The sequence below is a fragment of the Bacillus rossius genome, chromosome 3, assembly GCF_032445375.1.
Source record: "Bacillus rossius redtenbacheri isolate Brsri chromosome 3, Brsri_v3, whole genome shotgun sequence".
Classification (NCBI taxonomy): domain Eukaryota; kingdom Metazoa; phylum Arthropoda; class Insecta; order Phasmatodea; family Bacillidae; genus Bacillus; species Bacillus rossius.
In genome coordinates this window covers 104602628-104624473 of record NC_086332.1, presented here as the reverse complement: position 1 = coordinate 104624473, position 21846 = coordinate 104602628, and the positions used below count along the sequence as shown (strand labels likewise).

The window sequence follows — 21846 nt, the reverse complement described above, 5'->3', positions numbered from 1 at the left end:
GCAGCTGTGAAATTCTTAGCATTATCTGTAACTATGTACAATGGATTTGAATTGGTGGGAAAATTCAATTCGTCTATAGCTGCTGTCAGCTTTTCTTGTATTGCCAGAGCAGTGTGGGAACCTGAAAAGTGGTAATTTCCAAGGACATGATATTTCAAACTCAAAGTCTTTTGTCAAATAGTGTCTTGTGAGAGAAATAAAACTGTCCTGTCTTGCGGATGACCACATGTCAGTAGTAAACGAAACAGACTGAAGTCCATCATCAACATCTCTTTTATTTCTTCTGCAAGTTTGGCTTTTTCTTCACAGTAAATTTTTGTTACAATAGACCTGGAAAATATAGTGCAAGGTGGTACTTCATAACCTGGTTCTAATTCATTGAGCAGTCCTTTAAATCCGCGATCCTCTACAATGCTGTAGGGCTGAAAATCACGTGCCATCATTACACCAATTTTCCTGTCAATTATGTTTTTTCTAGCTTCGCTAACTTTTTGTTTCTTTGTGACGCAGTCTTGGATTGATAACTGTCTATAAGAATTTTCTTTTTGTTTTGTAGCTTTTTCCTTTGTTAATTCCAAATAATCCTTTTCGGCGGCTGGATGAAGTTTCAAGAGTCGCAAGAGACCACTTGTTGAACAAGTCGGCGTCTGAATACGTTTTTTGCACACTTTGCACTCACCCTCACCCTTTCGTTTTTCATAAAATTTCCAAATGTGCGACAATTTACGGTCTTGAACATTTCCAGAACTATCAGCCATTCTAATAATTACATGTATTAGCGCAAAAAAAAAACTGGTACGATCCTTTATTTCCCGGTAATTTAAACTAAACTTAACCCCAAAAAGAAAAAAAAACAAATAGATTACGGGACACACAAACAACAGTGAGTGTTCACTTCTTGCCGTATCCGTGGCGTTGTTTCTAGCGATCCAAGCGATGTTCTTTCAAAATATGGTATATTCTTAAAGTGCGACATGTATTGGTGTTCGTTAGAATTGTGAAATGTCACTGTTTTGAAAAAAATTTACGGTAACGTGGAAAATAAATGATAGAACATACACTGTGTTATGTCGGCATGTGGTAACTGATTCAAGTTTTTATTTTAAGCACCTGGTAGCTCTTTTTTTTACGTGTAAGTAAAAACTTCGCATTATTTAAATGCATAAGTAGACAATCGGAGCTAAGCAATACAAATTCTCGAAATTCTAAAATGTTCTCGAGAAGAAATCTATTTCAGACCCTCTGATTAGTTTCAAAAATAAAATATGGCACTTGCTAAGAGTGGTGTTGGCAGTTGCTGCTCTAAACTGTTGCAGTTAAGGAATTTGGGCATGCCAATGATTTTTTGATGTTGTTTCAACTAGCATTACTTGAGTCAAGTACAAATTCTTTATATATATTTTGGTAAAACAATAAATAAGTCTTAGTCTATATTATGTGTTACAAGCTATTTAAAAATTACATAGTTTGGACTTTTTAAAATTGAATATTTAAAACTTTTTCTTAAATTGATCATGAAATTAAGCATTCTCAGGGTTTCAACTAGGTTAATTTTGATCTGACCAATTGGTAAAAAGCTTCAATTAAATTTGGAGTGTTTACCTCATGAAATTACATGTCATTCAGTAATTTTGGTTTAAATTTTTAATTGATCATAATGTGAAACATAATCTTTGAAATGCAAACAAGTATTATATTTTAATTTTCATATGGTTGACTTAAAAGAACTATAAACTATTTCAGGATTACCCTAGTGAAAATACAACAGTTTATCAACTGTTAATTTTGTTATTCTTATCAAATTCATATTAAGATGATTAGTTTGGGGAATTTTACCGTAGAAAAATTTAAGTATTATATTTAGAATATAGATATTTACTTTGTTTTAGGTATTGGAATAGATTTGTTTTTCCACAGTTAAGTTAGTAAAATGAGATTGATGAAAATAAGGTAACGTACTGATGTTACAGCTGTGTGTGCACACTGTGGGGCGATAGGAGTGAAGCATGCATTCTACACCAAGGAGCGGCGGTTTTGTAGTTTACTCTGCTCCAGAGAGTTCCAGGAGATAGAGAGACTAAAAGCAAAACAGCAGACTACCAACGTAAGTAGAACTGGGCCAAATTGGAACATTATGACTGAAAACTATAAAATAATTTTTGGAATTTTATTAATAGCTAGGTCATGAAGCAAGAATCTTAAGTTACAATAATCTTGCTTTAAAGTTATCTTATGCATTTTTTAATTTTTCTACAAACTGATATATAATTTATGACTGTATTTTTCAATAATATTGCACCTACTCATTAAGCCCTGTTAATATGTTGACAGTTACTTTCTTAGTTAAAGGGAGACACTGGTCTTGGATTCTAGAGGACTCCGGTTCCAATTCCACTCAGGCCAGCCTCCGTAACATTCCAGATCACTCCATGGGATGGTTCCTTTATCAAGTCCATTGCAAATTTTTTCCCAAGCCTCATGAACTGTAATGTTGAGTGTACGTGTCTAAGTACTTCGCTGTTGATGGGATGTTAAAATAAAAATAAATTGCATAAATATAATAAAAATAATTATAAAAACTTTTAGTAAGTATTAAACACAAATTTAGTTTTAGTTGAGATGATTTACCATGTAATGCAAGTTACGTATATCATTCCTTTAATGACACCTGAAATGAAAATTTTTTGTTAGTTCAATATTATTCAAATATTAAGTACGGAAAATTATTTTTGAAATTAATGAATAGTTTTAAATATCATGATTTAATTGATTACTTAATAAGAGTGCAACCATGTATTAAATATTATAAAATATTAACAGACACAGCTTTAGATAATATAAAACAGTCGCTATCTGCGTCTGTCTGTTCGTTTTCTTTCATAAACTACATAAAGAATTTTGATTTGGTTATCATCATCATTTAGAGAATTTATTTAGGATGGTTTATCTGTATGATACTGTCATATTAAATTGAAAGATAGTAGAGTAATCTCAATGTTATGGAATCAAGTTGTAAAAAAAATGCTTTTAGGGTGGTTACATGGCTTATTCTGACTGATACATGACTGACACAACAAATTAATCTACAGTAGAACCTCGCTTTTATATATTTCTAGGGACCAGGTCTTTTAAAAAAATAAAATAATAATAATAATAATATATTATTTCATTGAAGCAAATATACAAAACACTAATAAAATATCAAGAGATGCTTACGTTTTTATACATTAACTACAGTAAAACTCGCTTAAGACGTTCCTGCATAATATGTTTTCCTGCTTATTAAGTTCACAAAATTATTCCCTTGATCACTTCCATACATCCCTATGTTAATTTATCCCATTTATAACGTTTGCATTAATAGATGCTTCCCGTATGTGGAGAAAAAAAAGTTTATCTTTAAACTCTCTAAACTATCTTTAAATTCTCTTTATTATTAACTAAAAGAAATGTGAAATAAAAGAAATTTTCCAAACGATAATGAACTAATTTGTACTGCACATGACCGTCAAAACCTTTTCCGTGCCACACGCTGTTACAAAAAAATCTTTTGACCAATCATTTGCATTTGTATAGACTGAGAGGCTGTTCCATCTGCACGCCATTTTCCCCATTTGAGGCATAATATTTGACGAATTATAAACATACACGACCGTCGAAACCTGTGCCACACACTGTAGCTGTTACAAGTGAATTTTTAGACCAATCATCTTCTTGCATTCATATAGACTGAGAGGCTTTTCAATTTTTCCTATTCAAGTTATACCACGTGATGAATACACAGCAAACCAAATTATCCTGCCAGTACTTATTTACCTGTTTGGATTTTATTGTAAAAAATAATTGATAACGTGTAAATAAGGGGTTTTGTTTTGCAATCTTTTTAATATTAATGTTAAGGTTATTAAGCATAATAAATTTTTATGTTGTGAAAAACAGTGCATAATAACATCTACAAGTAGTGGAGGATCCTTTAAAGGCATTATCGTTTGAAGGAAAAACTGAAAATAATATCGGAAGTTGAAGCAAGTTGATACCAAGAGTGAGTAATTTAAAAAAAACTTGGGATGCCGCCGTCTACTTTGAACGGAATCATGATGAAGCAGGACCAACTTTTGGCTACTAGTGTTTCGTTCGTGAAAGTGTAAAAAAAATGAAGGTTGGTATATACACAAAATGTTCCATATAACATGAGGAAGAGCTTCTGGGAATTGGACAATTTTGTGATGCGTCAGTCTGAAAATGTGTTTAAACAAACAACTCTGACCCAATATTTTTCAAAACAGTGAATGTTAAGTTACTGTTTTTTTGCTAGTGTTGTTTTGATAAAGTTTTTTTGCTATGGTTATTGAATTAAATTTAGATTAAATAATATACTTGTACACCTATCCCTCACTTAGCACGGCTTCAGATTGTGTGAATTCATTTAGCACGATTTTAATTTTACTGCCCCAGTCTCAAATAGCACGTCTGTAACTTCAGTTAGCACAAAATCTCGGCAGGAAAAAAAAAGTTGAGCACGACGCCACAAAGTCTGTTACAACTTTTGTGAACATGTGCTGTGGGATACATTTGGACGAACAAGGGAGGGGGGGAAGAGAATCGCACGCAGGTCTGTCTACGCTATCGGCTGTTGTACAAACATCAGCTGTGGCAAGTTAAAATGAGGGCTATGAAGTGTAAAGAACCAAATGTTTTTTACGTCCACGTGTGTGCCACCGTGCCGTACCGTTGTCGCCTGGCCACGAATCAGGCCGTGAACTCAGTCTAGCCAGTGGCAGGGAATTCACTCAAAAAAATGCAACGTCTGCCCATTGAGCTGCCGGTAACTGTACGTGCTTGATCACTCATAATTAGGGCCTGGAAAATTGAGGTGTTTTCAGTATGCAAAAAGCGGTACTTTCAGATTAGAAAAGCTGTGGTTTAAAGTCGGTATTTTGGTTTTGCAATGGAAATTTTACAGGTATTTTAAATGTTGACTAAATTTTGCAGTTATTGAATATAATAGTTTACATATTTAATAAACAATCCATGTATACGAGGAATAGACTAATATGCATAATAACAGTCAATTAAATCCAAAACAGTTACACAAAACAGACATTTAAAGAAAATTCATATGTGCAAACTATAGAAAACACAGTGTTAAAGCAGAGTACTTAACAATCTATTATACTTCAAAACACATTTCACGTAGTAATTGTAAGTTTTCCTGAGAGAGGCTGTGGCGATGATCAGAAAGAACATTGTTATACTTTGAAAAAAAACCTTTCGCTGTCTGCATTTGCACACGGATGCCATATGGACTTAAGTGTACCCTTACACCGGGATAATTATTTTATCACAATTTAAATAAGTAGTAAAAAGAAGAAATAACTACCTACCTTCTATGAATTCGTTCATGAACTTAATGTGTTCATTTTCCAGTTTCTCTAGTGGAATGTTGGCTTTCACAAATGTTTCAGTCAAACGTTTACCCAAATGCTCCACAGTTTTTTTCCTAATTTCTACACTACTTAAACACGTTGCTATAGATGTTTGCAACTTCAAATTTTCTTTTTTTTTGGCTGCTGATGCCACATGCTTAGCCGACTTTAGGTGTTTGTCAATGGAATCTTTTCTTTCCCTTGAAACCTTACAGTTGCAAAATTTGCACATCACTGTGCTATTGTCAGTACAATAAAACCCATGTTTCTGATACTGATATACTCGGTCTCGAGCACTCAAAGTATTATTCGGCATTTTCAAACTCTAGACAGAAATATGTTGCAACATACTACATTCAGGCTGTTACGAAAACAATCAACTAAACTTGGCGCGCGAATAAATATCAGCAGTGGAATGCCACTACGTTGGGAATGCTGTCGCAGCTCGTGACGTCAACAACAGATGCTGGCTGCATGATAGTCATGCATGCCCGCACCCTCCCAATCTCGCTGCGCAGACTAATTTCGTACTTGCAAAATCATTATTTGCTTATTCTCTTGCTATTTACGAAGTTACACAAAATAAACAACTACGGTAAGATAAATTCGTTAGCCACTAACATATATGTTTAGCTTTACACAAAACAAAACTTCTCACAGTCTGGAAAATGTATGATCTTCGTTAAGAAAGCATTCGCTTAAGTGAGAAGTTAGTAGAAGCTATGTTGGCTAACCTGGACAAACCAGGTTTGTTTTGTTTACATTTTACCGTATATGACGCAACTTGGATAAATACAAGATATTAGGTTATTATTTTGCTTTGATATAATATTTTATACACTTTTCGCAAAATACAATAATTGCGTTCTCATATCCGACCAAGTGTGCACAGTAGTTTAGAATTCGGCATCATATTATTTTTATTTTTTGTAGAGTGCAAAGGTTTGAGTTTTCTTGCATTCAATAAATACGGTATTGGCATAATGGAGTGGAGGAACATGGGGTTGCCACGTGAACAAACCCCGGCGCATAAATGAGAAGAAACTTAGTGCGAACTATACCCGAGATCAATTTTGAGCATCAAAACCATACACGAACACAGCTTGTGTAAAAATAAGGTAATTATGCTGAAACACAAGACTTGGGTTAAAGGATACTTAAACCTTGCGTGAGTATTAGTGATCTGCAAATAATGGTACTTTTCGGGGATATATTCGCAGTGTAATATAGAAATGTTGTGGTTTTCGTGAATGTACTTACTTTTTGCGTTTTCATGCAAAATTCGCGATCGTGAAAAATTCCAGGCCCTACTCATAATGCATCGCATTCAAGTATTTGAGACAAAACTAGAAGTATTACGGTGCACAGATTGTCATGAAGGCCACGCCTTTATTGGTCACACTTTAGTTTTAAGCAAGTCAACTGTGCGCACAATCGTACGAAATAAGGACTCTTACCAAAAGTTTATATAAGTATGATGCTGTTTGTACTAGTGGGAATATATTTACATTAGATACCGAAACAAAAATGAACAGATAATTCACGTTGAAAAGGTTGTTAAATGAATGTTGCAATGAAAAATAATTGGCTTGACAGGATTGGTGTGAATCAGGTGGTGATACGCGAATAAGAACTTTAATTTCTGAAGAATTAAATTATAACTATCCCGACAGTAATATCGCTTTCACTGTCAGTAAAGGATGGTTTGGAAAAGTATGCGACGTGAGTTGAAGGTCACGCCCAGGTGGGCAAGTCAGCCAGCCGACTGACGATAAAGTACATAACCACGTATCTCCCATTACGCAGTGTCGTATTTGTCATACAAAGTGCGATGAGAGGCAAATAAAGGTAAATGGTGTGACATATTTATAGTTGAGTGTTATTCAACGCATTTATTTTATGTACGTAAAGTATATTCCTACACAATTTTGGAACATGTGAAATAAATTAGCCTGGCTATTTATGGAAACTAATGCTTCAGAATACGTGATTTCGAATAACACGAGCATTTTTAGGAACAAGTTAGTCGTGCTAAGTGAGGGATGGGTGTATTACTTTTCCAGCACACTGACAATATTAATAGGTAAATGTAATGTTTGAGTTAATACAATATGTCATTTGAGTCAAATTTGTTTTTATTAAGCAACTGAATTTGAACTATGTATTTTCCTTTTAAGTAGTCTTCTCTGTTAAAAAGTTTTGAAAATGTCTGAACAAGGTTTTACTTTATGACTTCATTATCTCATATGGTAAAAACAGTAAATCCATCCAATTTTTCAGTTTTTCACAATTTTTAACGTAAAAATTAAATTTTCAGATTTTTAGAAAGAAAAATACTTGTTTAATCAAATATCCACTTTGTGTGGTGAGATTTTCTTATGCCATACTTTATTGGACTTTGTATAATCACATGTTAATATTTAATTAATTTCAAATTTTAATTGGAAACAATTATATTAAACGAACAAAACTACTTTCAAAACTAGTGATTGGTCGAATCCCATTTTTCCAGAATCCGAATCTTGAATTCGAATCCCAGACAGTACCTTGAATCCACCCCTCGAATCCGAATCCAGATCTCAAGGGTTAATTATAAAATAATTTATAAGTTAAGAAAAAAAATTAAACATTACCTATGCAGAATTATTTAACCCTTTAAATTTTTATTTAAAAAAACAAGGATTTTGACACGGTCTGGATCAAGACGATTCCGTTTTTGGTCACACATGTTTCCTGCAGTGCTGAACAAACGTTCAGAGAACACTGTCGCAGGTGGTGAACACAAATATTTTTTGGACAGTTTATGTAGCCTGGGTGAACACGCAGACTGAGTTTTCCAGTATTCGAGGATGTTTATTTCTGGGTTAACTGTAGGATCACGTAAGAATCTGGTCCCTTTATCAATTGCTGTAGAATCCGACTTGGTGGATTTAAGGCATTCAGGCATTATCTGTGAGTACAGTGATTCATGTATCCACGGAAATCGGAATACAAAATTCAACATCCCACGGAACAATATTTTGTGGTTACCAACTTGATATTTGTTTAAAGTCCCAAATGAAGATAAACGCTTTCCTGAAATATTTAATGGAAACTGAAAGGCTCCATCTTGGCTTCAATGGTTTTAAGCCATGAGAAATATTGTCGTGCGTCTTTTAAAATTAAGCCTCACTAAAGCATAGTGATTAATATGCCCGAAGTTAAAAGTGACGGGGTGTTTTCTCTAGTTTACCCATTAAAATTCTTTATATTAATATTAGTTATTTTTTGTGTTGCTCAAAATGATTGGCTTACAAATTTTAAATATTATTTAGTTATCCTAGGCATATTTCAAATAATTGTGAAATAGTGTTTATAATAAGATACTATGGTGTTCAGGAATGCAATAAGTCATTGTGCTCATATACGCTCCATTGTATAAAACCGCTAGACGATGCTTAGTCATTTATTTAGATTGAGACCAATTGAGAACTGTGAGACTGTTTTTAAGTGAAGGTTTGCAGTTGGAAATTATTGAAAACTCATAATATAACAATATTAATTATATACACAAGTTAACGTAACATTGACACTAGTTTTTATCCCAGTGATCCGATTGTAACAATTCGGAGCTCTACCCTAAGATTTTCTAGCCAGAGCATAGCTGTAATGGAAAAGAATAGTGCATATGAAAACTATTGTTAATTCAACCCCAGTGAAAATAAATTACTTTTATGAAATATTGATAGTTAATGTTGCGCATATTTTATTCCTGTCTTTTTCTGATTTCATGTGAATACAGAAGTGTTATGTAATGGTAAAACTAAATAACATATGCTGCTCAAATAATGTAAGTTATCTGGTGAAGTCTAAAGTATTAAATTTTAAATTCTGCTATCATTTTTTGCCATTTTGTTTTAGTTTTTTTATGGGTAATTGAGGACAGAAATGATATATTAAGAAATGATATAAATTGAGTGTAATAGTTTTAATCCATGTGATATACACTAGAGTCCCGTTATTGCGAGGTGTCACGGTTCCGGGTTTGATCCTCGCTATAACCGAATTAGACAAATTTTGGCCCCCACAAAATAAAAATTAACCTAAAATAGTTTAAAATTGTGTTTAAACCAGTATAATTGGAAAACAACAGGTTATATTAACAAAATCTTAATTTCTGTGAGCAGATGTGTGAATTCTCTTTAAAACGATACCCCATAAGTACGGATGCGATCACCGATTGCGTCAAAATAACCAGAATACCCTACCAAGCCACGTAAGCATAGCATCTCAGCCTGCGGCCGACGCAGCATTGTCCTGCTATCTATCGTCGACGCGGGCTGTCTGCTGGCGGCCATGTTGGTTTGGGATGTAGCTAACAGGTGGTGCTAGTGTAGCACGACGATTTAATTCCTTACAAAAAAGCAGGATTGCGGCTGCGGCAATGCACGTACGCCTCAAACGAAATAGTCGCTGAAAAACTATACTTTTTTCATTTAAAGAAACCTGTTAACTTTTTTAGAAAATAAATTTGGGATTAAACTCAAACCATCACTACCCCTTTCCCGGACAGATACCCAAAGAACTGACCGAAACAAAAGTTACAAGTAAACTGCCCTAGCGATTCGGAAATAAATACGGTAGTGCCTACTAGAGGTGTAAAAGTAACGAAAAAAATGCGTACCCGTATGTATTCGTTACTATAACAATTAGTACTCGTTACTATCGTTACGTTACTCGTTACTTCTGATACCGCATAATATGCTATGTTATGTTGCAGCAACGAATCCAGTCGTATTGCGTACGCGTACAGTATGACGTCGCGTAAATAATAATAAATAGAATATAAACAATTAACAATATTTGATAATTAATAGTTTTTCTTAACCAAGAAACAATTAAATCTCATTAGAGCGGCTTTTTAATATTCTCTCTTTTAAGATAACCAAAAAAAAGGTGAAAATACGTGATTATAAAAACAAAAACATACATATTTCTTATTTGTAAAAAAATACTTTCTTACGTAGTTTCTGTTCCAATCTCAAACTTTGTCTTCACACGGCAATGATAACTAACGGAAGTTTGATAAAAGAAAGAGAGGATGGGATTCTATTTTTAAGCCACGCACTTAGGTGGTGACTGCACGGCTGAAGAATGTGACAGGCGTCAACGGCAAGATGTCTAGTGGCGAGCGAGAGGGGTGGAGATAAAGCAGACAAATAACAAAAGCGCGCTTCAAGCGATCTCGCCGTAAATTTCTCAAAAATACCTCGTTATAGCCGTGTTCTCGCTATTACCGTGCTCGCTATAACGAGATTCTACTGTATTTATAAAGCCATACAAAAACCTACCTTTGTACATTTTCTCATTCATAGTGTATCATAACGTATTGATTTGTTCTGTGTTCAACTATATTGTTGAATGGAGAGTTTTAATAGTAGAATACACTTTTGTAAAAATAATTTAATCTTAATTCTGTCACTAGCAAATGAAGCCATACTGTCCACTAACCTTGTTCACAATAGTAATAAGAATAATTGAGGCTAATGAAAGTGTATTTACAACTTATACTTTACCCATAGGTATAACTGATCAGTAGAATCTCTTGTTTGCTCTACCTGACTTAACTGAGTGTACTTTACACAATTGTTGAGATTTTAAATTACTGATTTGCTTGCAACTGATTGTTTATTTATTCAAAAATGTTAGGCAATTGTAATACTTTTATTATTTGTGATGTGTAAATTTTATGCAATTAGTATTAGTTTATTTATTAATTTAAATATTATTCACAGTTTTTGTTAATTTGACAAACAATAATTACCGGTAGTTTTAATTAAAATTAAAGAAAATATCTTCAGAAATTTCTGAATTACATAATTGCATTTAAATTCATATTACATGAGGATAAATTAAAGGAGTGTGTTTAATTCATTTGAGAGGAATACTATTTTAAGGATATTTCATATAAATTTTAAATTCACATCTAACTTGCAAAATTAATCAGTAAACTATGTTACAGATCTATATAGTAGTCCTATGGTTAGAATATTAGTAATACATTATCAAAAACACAGGTAATAATTAAATTACTTATACTACTACTGACATAAATAATCTAATTTATTCTATCACAATAACTATTTCAGGATTAATAATTTTTTTGATGTGATAATTAAAGGTAAAAAATCACTGTGCGATTATTCTCACGGGGACACACACTAGTTTCCTATAAGGAGAAATGTATGGCTGGCATAGCAGACTAGGAGAATTCCAAACATCCAGCATCATGATAGTGCTATTTTAGTTTTGCTCTTGCTTAATAAAAAATGATTAAAATTTCTTAAGTACAGTAAAACCCTGTTGTTAAAACTCCTCACGTTTCCCGAGAATTGAGTTGTAATAGGACAGTCGTAATAGAAATTTTGGACCGAATGATCCACCCAATTCCTGTACGTCGAAATATGCCATTTTTCGCAACAAGCTTGGTTGAGACTACTTCCAAAAAGAATAAATAACAAGAAACCACCTACGGTCTCTATAACAAGCATAAACACAGTGCAACTGTATCTTTAATGAGTGCTAAGTCCATTTGAAATTGATTGAATAAGGAATATGAAAGGAATTTCCATTAAAATGTTAATGTATTAAACGTGGCATTAACTATTTACCATTCCAGAGAGGTTGAGAAGGTTAAGCACCATGATACCTCTGTGTTATCGCTTGTGCTTGCGGGCGAGGCATGGAATGTTATGAAGAGAAGAATGTGTGTGGTGCTTGGGTTAAAGGGGTGAACTTTTTTTGCACTGTGAAATACAATTTTTTGTCAATCCATTTAGAAAACATAATTGCCCGAGTTGTCAAGATACATTGTCAGCAGCAGTTACATTGCTAAAGGGGTGGGGGCGATTGTGCATCTGGATGGTTGTTGTGTAAATCTACTACTCAAAAAACATGTTGCATTATCAGAATAACCCAAGTCATTCCTTATGGTTATAGCTGGATGTTTTTTACTATCCATGCAAGTTTCCATCGCTACATTTAGAATGAAACTAACCACTGGGTAGGTACAGCATTGTGTACTGTTTTGCAGACAATTAAAAAGACTAATCAGTTTGCTGGCAATTCTAATATATTTTTTATCCTATTTTAGGTAAAATTAAGTTAGCCAGCAACATGTTTGCTATGTCTCTGACCAACTATGTTTAATCAGTCTTTATCTTTATTATTTTTCTCTTAATTTATGTCATTGCAGTAGTGGAAAATAAAAATTCCACATGAATAACCATAAAACATCCGAAAATTTTGTAAATTTTTTCTGCCTGATGGGAATTTTTTTTTGTGTTCCTGAAACATTTTCTGAGTATCTTGAAATATTAAAAAAATTATTTTGTTTATTACCTCTGTTTTAATATTTTAACATTGCTTTTTAAAGTATTATAATGGTTGCAGTAGCTTGGTTTCTGGGTTGTAGCCGTGTCCTTGGGGAATAATTCACTGAGTAGGTAACTGCTCCCTGACGATCGCGACTGCAATGTCGACTGAAAACGTCGGTGAATTATTCGCCAAGGACACGGCTACAACCCTGAAGCCGAGCTACTTCAGACAATGGCCGTGAAAGCCTGCGAACATTATCTTAACTGCAATTGCATGCTTGTATTTCTTACAAGTAGGCAGACGTTGTACACCTCTAATATTAGTAGCTTGTTCACAGCGTGATGTTGCGGACAACGGAGATATCACAATGAAGGAATTAATGGGTTCTGAGCCAATGGCATCTCCTGAGTCTGCGTCTATGCCTACCCAGTATATTCTCCCTCTGCCGGGCATGGACGAGCCTCCTCTCAGTCCTCCTGGCAAGCGGAATCGATCTGACGTCTACAAGAACAATGCTTGGAGCAAGGAGGTTCTGTCTGAGGTTGGCTTTGTTGCCACACCTGTTTCCTGTTTCAAACATGTAAGTTTATTCTGAATTTTCTTTCAGGTAGTGTGTTTGTAGTTTGGTTTCTGTTGTGGAACCTAAGCCACAAACAGTTTGTACTATCTCTCTCTCTCTCTCTCTCTCTCTCTCTCTCTCTCTCTATATATATATATATATATATATATATATATATGATCCCCCCTTATGTTCTTCCTCACACACACACACATATATATGTTTTTTTTCTCCTATGATTTCCTCTTTACTTTTCCCCTCACTATCTCTTCTTTTTCATCATCATCTGTCAACTTGTTCATTTCTAATGTCTACCTCAACAATTTCTTTCTTTTCCTCTTATTTTACCATCCCTCTAATTGTTTTGCCACCTTCTTTTCATTCACTACCCATTCTCCTATCTCCCATCTGTGATCAATACATTTTCCTTTAAATACATCGTTCTTCTTTTACTTACTCATTAGTAGAGGTGATGGAAAATAGCATTTATAAATCGTAGCATGGCAGACACCTTTTCCTTCTTCTGTTATTAGCTTCTATAAGCATAACATTCATATTTTGTTTTATTACAACATGGTTCTTTAATTAAGGTCCTAATTAGTCAATTTTTAGAATCTACTATTATGATGTTTCATCTTTCATATTGTAATTTTTATTAAGTAGAGTTATTTAAGGTAGGGTCTCACACACCATGTTTATTTTTTTATTTATTTATTTTTCACTACAAACTTAACCTAACAAACAGTTAAAACTTTTATACAGTATTTTTTAATGTATGTACCTAAACTAACAGTTTCTTTATTTTCATTACAGTTGATAAAATTCTTTTGAGTATGACAATGCTGTCCTTACAAAATAGTTATGGCAACATGGTATTAGAACAAAAAAAATATTAAAAATAATTTTGCATAATTTGCTACCTTAGACAGTTATCTATGTGAATAAGTAGTTTTCTAGTTTGCATTCAACCTTGATACGTGAGCACTAATGCACCTTCTTTAACATTAAAAACCTAAATAATTAAGATGGTATTTAATTGAACACACCTTTAAATGTTATGTATGGTTTCAAATAGGGCTGAGCCAATGCCGATTACCGATCACAATAATCGGCCGATTTTAACACATCGGCATTGGTACCGATCTGCAATTTATATACCGATCACCAAACGCCGATCATTACATACTAAATCAAAATTAATAAATACTGAATTAAGCTTAAAAATGCAAAGTTTTACGTTTCAAATGTACTTACAAAATAACTAAGGCAGGCCTACAATCACGTATCAACAAAAACACCAATTTACAATACAGTAGAACCTCGATGATACGTTCCTGTTTCATACATTTTCCTGTGTCATACGCCGATTAATTTTGGTCCCGCGGAAAGTACTTTAGTATTTACAATGGTTTACTTTCCCGGAACACACACTTATAAAATCATTAATTTCCCGTTTCATATGTTTTTACGAAGTGGAAAAGTCCTAAAATTCACAAATTTTTTTTGTTATATTCCTCCTGATAAACTACGTTTTAATGCTTTTATTTTGAAAAAGTTCATTGTTTACCTTTGCAAACGTAAGAAAATAACTTTACTGCACCATAGATATGGATAGCATCAGGAAGAGTGTGCACTTCGCTAGTAGCATCTATGGCCAGCACCGAAGCGAGACTAGTGGCGCAAACTAGCAATGATTATGAAAATGGTGCACACTCCATATTGTGCATTCATTAATTTTTGAACTAATATACCTGTTTGTTATTGTTTCCTTACGATCAGATTGTTTTGTATTCTAAGTTTCTAAAGTTAAAATTTTATTGAAAAATGTTCTGTTGCATAAAGTTGTTTGTAAAAACAAACAAACATTTCTGATATTTTTTTCCAATAAATATCCTTTTTTTTTTTCTTTTTTTCTAATTTAGGCTTGGTGACTTTTCCTCCCCACAGCCCTCCCCCCCCCTTCCCCCAATCAAGAAAGGACTTTATAACAATTTGTAGGCCACTGTTTCTCATTTAAGTTTTACTTGATTATGTACTGTATTTTACATTTCTGGTCATTTTATTGTATGTATATATAATGATGAATTCATACCTTTCATTAATATAAAGCAAATAATTACATTACACACATCATGTATTTATGTTTAATTTGATATTGTGCTGGTATGCTAGATTGAAAAAAAAAATTATTATCGCCATTCCCTTTTCATACACTTTCCAGCATCATACACCATTTTTGTGCCCTCCGTTGAAAATTGTATATGATATGGGTTCTACTGTATTAATTTGCATATGGGTATTTTTAAAACCTGCCAAACCATTATTGTACGGAGTTTTTAATAATTCACAATAAACACTTCTATTTTTATGAAATAATACTAATTTTATCTTACATCTATTGCACTTACGAAACCACAGCCATAGAATATTGTTTGTTGACCAGAAAATACAAAAAAAAACATTCGCCTGCAGGTTAACCAACTTTCGTATCCTCTAGGGTGTGTTTCATTGCATATCAGTACGTGGGGGAACGAGCAGAAAAACTTTGATACATGCCAGTGTTAGTTCAATATTGGAACACAGTTTGGATCACTGCTGGTATTTATATATGCCGTAGTGTGTTTATCTATGGTCAGGTCATAGTCCGATGACGTCTATTTTAGTGATTCTTTAAAGCACTTATTTTCAAGACCTGTGAAAAGTGTCGTATGGGTACTTTGGTTTGTGGGGTGGGAAGATCTAGAAATAGGAAATACTTAGCTTACATTATTATATTATTGTTCATTTTTAAAAACCAATGAACAAATTGTCTTCTGTCAGAAGTGTTAAATAAATGGTAAGTTATCATAAGGTAACTTTTTCATTAAAATTTGTTTTAGATTTTTTATTTTTAACATCAAACAAGCTATACCTATAACTCTTAATTTGTCTGATCAGTGATTGGCGCCGGTCATCGACACAAATGATCGGTATCGGAATGATCGGCAAATTTAGTGATCGGCCCAGCCCTGGTTTCAAATTTACTTAAAAAAATGCTAAGGAATGCTAACGGTTGAATATTTTAGCTTGTAAAAATAATTTTATATTCCAAATAGCAGCTCTTCTTGTTTCGAGCCAAACTAAGAGTTTTCTGAACCTCAGCATCTCTGAGTCGGTCTATAAATGCATTGGTGGCTACCTGCTGGCGGAACTTCGTTGGTGCTTCTGGGTAGTTTGGGTGCACGAGCTGATCAATGTTGGCTTCAATTTTTTGGAGCGTTTCTGAAGATCGCTGTTGACGTGACTGTACACTTTGCCCATGTGTCGGTTGCCATACCTCAGCTCAAGGGCCTCTACTAATATTAATTCCATAGTATTTCTGGTCAGTAACTGGTATGGTCTGAAGCAGCACGAATGGAGATTCTTGTAGTGCCAGGACACGTGCTGTAGTCTTCTCTTCCTCATCCCAGCCATGCACTTGAGCAGCTGCCTCACTTTGTCGCCTGTAGACAGCCACGACGATTGGCCATCAAAGGTGGTGGCTTGAATTTTGGGTGGCCGCTTGCAGTGCCACCTTAACTTCCCCGGAAGAATTCCTCCGTTTCATAGCAGCTGTAGTTTCCTTGATCATTCGTCTGCGTTCTTCAGTTACAGCTGCTACTCAGTGGTCTGCTCGATTTGAGCTAGATGTTGTTCCAATCACTGTACTTTTGCTTCAACTGAATACTGGTTTCATACATCTTCTTCTTTAATTATTTGTGAGCTGCCACTGAGTTCATTACGCTTCTTCCTGACCTCTCTTCATGTCATTGATTTCAGTATTCATGGCCTTCATCTCTTTGTGTCTGTTATTTCATTTTTTATCTCTTTTTAACAGTTCTTCATTGTATTCTTCATCTTTCATGGCTATTATCAATTTTGTCCTTAATCTCTTCTTGGCAGTTCTTCATTTCACTCTTCATTTCTTTTTGGCAGTTTTTCATTTCACTCTTTATTTCGTCTTGGTTATTATCCATTTTATTATTCATTTTGGCTAGAGGTGGGACGATACCACACTTTCGATACTCAATTCTGTATTGTTTTTTCAGTTCGATACTTTCGATACTCCAAGGAAAAATATTTTCCCATTAAGTAACAATTATTACAAATATCATAAATTAGTTTTAAAGTGTATAAATTCCCTCTTTATTACAAAATTACAAACTGCAAACATTTTTAAAGACTTGAGTATAAAAATCAATATAAAAAATAGAAGCGAAATATAAACTATCTTCAAGAGAGTTAGCCCTTTATTTTCCAGTCCACTTTTTTTTACAGCGAACAAATGTAAATAAAGATACCGCTCTCTTAAATAAAATTGCCGCAAACAATGATAGTTTGCGCTGGTGGCGCCAATTTACGTCACTATACGACCGTGGCAATTGAAAACATTCATAATACCCGATACAAAACTCTGGTACTTACCATACACAAGAGACGAGACACGTACTTACTCTATGATGTTGACTGTTATTACTAGGCGTGTTATTGTTACTATTGCGACGGATTGCGAGTGGAGTCAATTAATGTGAATTTTAAGTGCTCAATATTTCTAAAAAAAAATTTCCAAATTTCCTGTGAATTCAATGTCGGAAGTGTTACGTACGAAAAACGTACCTTCTTGAACACAAAACAAAAACTTCTTAACCTTTCTTTACCGTTTGTTTACTATTGGCAAGTTGCAATAACGACTTGTATAATTATAATTTATTCTGATTTAAGCCTATTGGTTATCATAATTACGGCTTATAAGCTGTTCTAGTACAGTAGAACCCCTGTCATACACTTTTCAACGGAGGGCACAAAAATGGTGTATGAAAAGGGAATGGCAATAATAAAAACTTTTCTCAGTCTAACATACCAGCACAATGTCAGATTAAACTTAAATACATAATGTGTAAATAATTACATTATATTAATGAAAGATATGAATTCATCATTATATATAAATATAATAAAACCACGGGAAATGTAAAATACAGTCCATAATCAAGTAAATCTGACATGAGAAACAGTGGCCTTACAAAATGTTTTGAAGTCCTTTCTTGGAGGTGGGGAAAAGTCACCAAGCCAGAATTAGAAATAAAAAAAATTAGGCTATTGTAAAAAGAAAATCAGAAATTTTTGCTTGTTTGTTTCATTTTACAAATAACTTTGTTACGTTGTATGTTTTTGCCCGGCTAAGAACACAGAGAAACGTAACAAAACAAAACAAACAATGTTCCTGAGGTTCTGCGTTATTTGGAAATAAAAGAGTTTATTAAATTATGTTTGTTTATTTCTTTAAAAAAAATGTTTTTTCTCATTGTTACATGGCCTCAGTACACAATTTTACAAATGAATTTTGTTAGAAAAACTTTGTTACTTGCACAGTTTTTGTCTTTTCTTATACAAATTTTAACGATGTCTTTGAATTTTGATAGGATGAGGTCCAAATACATACCACAGCACCATACATCTTGTCGTTGATGGTTAAGGAGTCTTGTCACTCGCCAAAGAAAAAAAACTTAGTAATGTCCCTTGGTTAATTACATAACTCAAGGTACCGTCGATCGAGGACCGAAATCACTCGAAGTCGGGCCGATGCCGACGCCTAGGGCCTAAAACTCTAGTTAATTAATCCGAAAAACAATGAACTTAAGTTGAAAAAATACGGCCTGGCCCCAGCCCCTAGGCGTTAAATTATCTCTTATTGACTTGCGACTTGCCAACGACGCGACCGAGTTCGGCGACGATCGAGCAACAAGTGACTTGGTCGATGAGATTACCTTCCCTGGTAAAGTTGAAAACAAGGGAGGCAACCCCGTGGGCCAACTGACCAATCAGCGCACATAATTCCAAAACATGACCATATAAGGAAATTTGTACGGGCACATCTCTTGACGCCAGGGCTTGCCCTGATTGGCTGGCTAGTGGTAGCCTCCAGAGACCCTTCCAGACGGTCGCTACAGCTGTGCGTACAACGTGACGCGTAAATCCCAAACACACATTTACAAAGTGAAAAATAGCTTTCTGGCGCCAGAGTGTCGCGCCTGTCCGCTCTTCCTTCTGTACCTTCCAGACTATTCTCAAAATATTACACTAGCAATATCCAATAGAATATAAAATTACCCAAAAAATTCAAATACAATGTTAAAAATTTAGTAAAAAAAGTTGAAATTCATACCATATTAGAAACTTTTGTTTAAAAATGATGTCCTGTAAAATTATAATCTATACTGCTTTAACCAAAACAATTACTGAAATTAATTATCAAATATCAAAATTAATTATTACGAACTGGAGTTAACCCTCAAATTAATAATGAAGTATCTCAAGGAAATAAGTATTTTAAGGCTTTCCATGAAATTCAACCAAAGTAATTAATAACAATTCTTAACAGCTCTGAACAATTACCCTTATCTACATATTAAATAATTATTATCTTTCATATCAAAGTTATTCTTAATCAATATTCTTATGACCCAAAAAAAAAAATATATATATATATATATATATATAACGTACTCATTGTGCAATGCTACAACTTTATGCAACACAACAATTTTCAATAAAATTTTAACTTGAGAAACGTAAAATACAAAACAATCCGATCGTAAGAAAACAGTAACAAACGGGTATATTCAGTTCAAAGATTAATGAATGCACAAAATATGAGATCCGTGCCTTGGTAAAGCGCGTGCACCATTTTCATAATCATTGCTAGTTTGCGCCACTAGTCTCGCTTGGTGCTGGCCATTGATGCTACTAGCGAAGTGAGCAGTCTTCCTGATACTATCCATATCTATGGTGCTATAAAGTTATTTTCTTACGTTTGCAAAGGTAAACAATGAACTTTTTCAAAATAAAAGCAATAAAACGTAGTTTATCAGGAGGAATATAACAAAAAAAATGTGTGAATTTTAGGACTTTTCCACTTCGTAAAAACGTATGAAATGGGAAATTAATGATTTTATAAGTGTGTGTTCCGGGAAAGTAAACCATTGTAAATACTATAGTACATTCCACGGGACCAAAATTAATCGGCGTATGACACAGGAAAATGTATGAAATGGTAACGTATCATCGAGGTTCTACTGTAGTTGTATTTTGTACGATGGCGACTCAAAACATAATTCAATACAAATGAACAAGCATTCTGGTATCGAAAAAATGTATCGAACTTACAGTTTCGATACTCGATACTTTGCGATACCGTCAAGTATCAAAGGTATCGAGGTAACGAAGTATCGAAAATCCCATCACTAATTTTGGCCAAGAAAGCCATGTTTTTAAGTTTGTCTGCAGCCATTTTTCTTGTCAATATGCACTATTAAAGTGTCGCTGTCACTACTGTCGTATTTTTACACTATAATTTCACCTAGGAGCTAACATAAACTTCTACTCAAATCAAACACTAATTTTACTTCTCTCTAAACTAACTACAGTTCCTAAGACCAATTTTAATCTCTTAAATCTAAATTCTAATTTTTTTTAAAAATTCACTGTTAATTATTTGTAAATCATTTAATTGGGGCTATCCCATTTCTAACACCAAATGTTACGAGTGAGGTAAACAGGTTTATAAGGATAGTCCACTTAATTTGTATACAGTTTGATTTACTACTAATATTTATATTACTAATTAAATTACCACACTTAATGTATGTTCACAAATCACTAAATATCTGTCCAGTCCACAGTTCGCACTCCTCACTGGAGCTAGGATCAGCAGTGGTTCACCCCTTACCTCACACCTGTCCACACACACAGTCTCACGCCACTCAGTCACACACGCACGGTCCCGTAGCTCTGCATCGCGCCACTCGCAACGGGGGGGTGGGGGGGTGGGGTCTCTCGTCATCCTCGCTGAACTCACACTTCACTCTCTTGGAACTCCAGTGGAGGCCGGCGTCGCTGCTTTTATACCCTTGGCAGTCTTTCTGGAACAGGCTGGAGTGGTTGTGACGTGTTGCATCATCCTGGGCCGACCCAACGCTCAGAGCATCCAGAATAATGGCATTTATTTATGCCATTCCACGCAGAATTCCCAGGCTGCTAAGGGAAAGATAACAGCGCTGAGGAAGGAGGGTGTGATGGCAGGGGTGCTGGCTAGGCCAGGCCACTATAATCCCCAAAGTCATGCATGCGTGAGGTTATTGGTTGTGCGGGGCCACTAGGCACTTGGCACGTGTCACGCCCTTGCCTCCCACATTCGTGTCAATATAAAATATATTAGCAACATATTTTTTTTTTAACTGCAAGATAAGTGCACTAAAATTACTTTAATATAATTATATTCTGTATGAAGTAGTTTTGTTTTATTATGTGCAAGTTAATATAATGTATACATATGTATTTGTTTAAAAAAATAAATAGAGAAAATAATTTTCAAAAAATTGACCTGGTTGTTATTAATTTTTTTTTACATATTTTTAACACTGCTATATAGTTTTTGTTGAAACTTTATACTGCTTTTACCTATTTTTAATAATGAAATTCCTCATT

The 21846-nt window shown here is 34.2% G+C and overlaps 1 protein-coding gene across 4 annotated transcripts in view; it reads left to right on the top strand.

Annotated features, from left to right (window-relative positions):
- The window catches only part of LOC134531097 (polycomb protein Sfmbt), a 225055-nt gene that overhangs the window by 51075 nt on the left and 152134 nt on the right, over window positions 1-21846 (top strand). For all 4 annotated transcript variants that reach the window (XM_063366638.1, XM_063366639.1, XM_063366637.1 and 1 more), the window contains exons 4-5: window positions 1971-2104; window positions 13120-13362. In XM_063366638.1, coding sequence (XP_063222708.1) covers window positions 1971-2104; window positions 13120-13362 — 377 coding nt within the window. The remainder of the gene's footprint in view (window positions 1-1970; window positions 2105-13119; window positions 13363-21846) is intronic.